General features: G+C 26.2%; 1 protein-coding gene across 1 annotated transcript; it reads right to left on the reverse strand.

The window, feature by feature from the left end:
* Nucleotides 1-316: 316 nt before the first annotated feature.
* LOC132921619 (prostaglandin F synthase 1-like) lies at nt 317-2,986 on the reverse strand. The gene is made up of 6 exons (XM_060984743.1): nt 2,834-2,986; nt 2,583-2,768; nt 2,168-2,412; nt 1,883-2,045; nt 1,673-1,770; nt 317-468 (listed from the first exon to the last, which is right to left on the reverse strand). Exons 1-6 carry the CDS (start codon nt 2,879-2,881, stop codon nt 438-440), a joined length of 771 nt encoding a protein of 256 aa, XP_060840726.1. The 5' UTR covers nt 2,882-2,986; the 3' UTR covers nt 317-437.
* Between the last annotated feature and the right edge of the window lie 399 nt (nt 2,987-3,385).

Consider the following 3,385-nt stretch of genomic DNA (forward strand, 5'->3'; position numbering starts at 1 on the left):
TGAGTTTTTCGTGAGTCAATATTAATAATAATCGACGTAGCTACGTGGGAGGAAATTTGGGTATTAAACGATAATACGTCAATGTTTTGAATTTTTAATGGTTATCCTGTTATACATATATAACTATCATAGAAACGTAAACTATTTCTAAGCAGTTAAACCATTAAAAAAATAATAATTTATAAAATTTCCATATTATTAGCGTTTTATGTACACAATTAAATTTTTTTTTATAACAAAATATCTCCATTTATTTATTATTTGTATTAATGGTTCCAAATATAATATTTTACTCATTATATTATAATAAGGTGAATAATTAATTGTTATAGAAATATATATAGGTACATCGACAAGAACTATACTGATCACATTTTATTATTTTTGTTCAGAAATTATAAATATTTTTTTTTACGTTTAAGAATATCTTTACAGGATCAAAATGGATATTCTGGGTGATCTTCAATACTAAAAAAAAAAAAAATAAAAAAAAATATTTTAAACATTTATAGTAAAAATTGTATAAAATTTATAAATTAATAATAATAATATATTAGTTGATAAATATGTGTCGTTGTGTTAATATTGGGAACTAGGAACATATATTCTGTTAATTTCATCGTCTCATAAAATAAAAAATAACTTTCGATTTTAATTTAGTTTTTTTTTGAATACAAAATAAGGTTTTGATGGATGTCAATATTAACGAATACCAACTTAACTTTTATAAAACGGGGATATCCTAAGTGCGTCCTATTCAAATCTTCAACTATATTAATTTATAAGTGTTTAATTTTTATAGCTATAACTGTGAAGCACTGGAAATGGTGGAGAAATTGCATCTTATTTTAACTTCGATAATTGGGTATACCTTATTTCGGACGCACTCAGAACATTAAAAAAGGTAATTTCGGGACGTACTTAGGAAACTCCATATAAACTTTAAAAAAAATACACGCTTTTGTATCTTAAACTTATATAAATACAATTGTATGCATTTTTCTAAGATTAAATCTATTTATACAATATCTAAAATATTAATAATATTATCTTAGGTACCTACTTATTTTTAATGGTATACAGAGTGTTTAATAAGTTTGAAAACAAACATTAGACGAATAGAGTCTGATAAACGATAATACTATATAATTAATGTAGTAATTAAATATTTTATATTTTATATTATAAAAGAGCAGTATTATCTGTTATTGCCCTATGGAGGTATAAAAATATGTATATAGTAATTAAGTGTTTCCGATTGTATTCAACACTTGGTATGATATATTACGTGTATAATAATATATATATTGAAATTGTAAAAACTGAACGTTAATTTCATTTGGAAAAACGATTAATCCACTAAGTAACAACTAGTAAATGATTTATTTAGGTAAATAAAAATAAATATGCAGTAAGAACTAAACAACCTTTTTTAAAAATATTGGTTCGTACTTCGATTTCTGCTCTAAAAAATTAAATTTGGGTTTGAGTAAGATTTCTGTTTATAATATGTATTTGACGATTATAAATTTGTGATAACATACATTAAAAAAAGTAAAATATATTCATTTAATTTAATAAATAGCGTAGTTCGTTGGTTTGGAATCTATCAAACTTTATAGCTTAAAATTGAACTTCAATTTAATTAATATAACAAAGAAATGTAACTTACTTTTTAATCATCGGGAATCGTACGATACGCCCTCCTTCTCCGTCGTCCTGACTGCGTAGAGCGTCCATGTCTTCCGTATCCAGTTTAAAATCGAAAATCTTTAGGGTAAAACGTACAAACCGTTAATATTATGATAAGGTATATAATTATTTCGTCGAATGTAATTAATGTTAACAAATAACATTACAAAAAACAAAAATATATAAGTACTTTAAAATTTTCTACTATTCGTCGCGGGATCGTGCTCTTAGGTATGACAGCCATACCCTTCTGATTGATGAACCGCAACAACACTTGAGCTGGAGTCTTGCCGTGTTTTTTTGCTATCTTGACTAATACATCGTTTTCCAACATTTCTGGTAACTGTTTATTGCTGTTTAAAAAAACATCACAAAAAATACACACACACACACACATACAAACATTTGATTAGTTATTAAACATTTTTTTTCAAAGTCAAGTAATACACAGAAAATCTTATGTTCAACTCATTACTTCCAAGATAATCCTGCGGCTTCTTTAAATGCCTTCATGCCCAGACTCGAGTAAGAGATCAAGATTATACCATTATGTTTGCAGAATTCCACTACTTCCGGGGATTGAAAGTACAAATGATTTTCGTTCTGGAGACTATCGGGTCTAATTTCACAATTATCTAATATCCTTTGTGTTTGCTTAATATTGAAATTCGACAAGCCGATCGATTTCGTACGACCATTGTGCACTTGTTGCTCCATTTTCTGAAATAATTTACGTTTGTTATTAACACTGGAACATAATTGTTCAGTTATTATATATTTTATTGTTGGCAATATAAAAATAAGTAATAACATCTTGAGTTGTAAAGCTGGTTATTGATTAATGATTATCATAGCCATCGTTAAGATACAAATATGTTTTAGCAACCTACCTTCCAAATTTTTAGGTGATCCGTACTTTTATCTAACTCCATTTCACTGTAATCAGATTTACCATTTTTAAAAACACCAATTGGAAGGTGTATTAGATACATATCAATATAATCTAGCTGTAAGTCTTCTAGTGATTGTTTAATATATTTATCTACATCTTCTGGTCGATTTCCAAAACACGGAAGCTGCGTAATAATACACTTATATCGTAATGTTTTAATCTTTGTTTATGAAATAATCTTGAAACTACTTTAGTTAAGATGAACAGTTCTTCTCTAGTCACTTTACCAGCTGACATCCATTCATTCAAAACCTTTCCGATGACAGGCTCATTGTTGTAACCAATGGCTGTGTCGAAGAACCTATAACCAGTTTCCAGTGCTATATTTAGAGATTTTTCTAATTCAAGTCCTGTAGCCTAAAATAATATTTAAAGTCATAATTTAATAGAGTGAATAAATTATTTTTAAAAAGTTTTAATGTAGTTATACATCTTCATATTTCACATATATTCACATTTATACATCAATCATAATCAAGCTAATTTAATAATAACTAATGTTATGTACGTAATTATATCAAATATACGGTATTTATTTTTGTATTATACTATTTTATACCTTGTATTATATTTGTATACACATTTGTATAATACTGTGAGTACCAAAGTATAGTATAATATATTTTTGTATAATATACATTGTATACGGTTTAAAAATGAAATTATTTATTAAAAAAATATGCAAATTTGAAATTACGTACTAAACTTAGACTTGATTAAACAACCATTTTCCGTTTGAAA

The sequence above is a fragment of the Rhopalosiphum padi genome, chromosome 2 (genome assembly GCF_020882245.1).
Source record: "Rhopalosiphum padi isolate XX-2018 chromosome 2, ASM2088224v1, whole genome shotgun sequence".
NCBI lineage: Eukaryota > Metazoa > Arthropoda > Insecta > Hemiptera > Aphididae > Rhopalosiphum > Rhopalosiphum padi.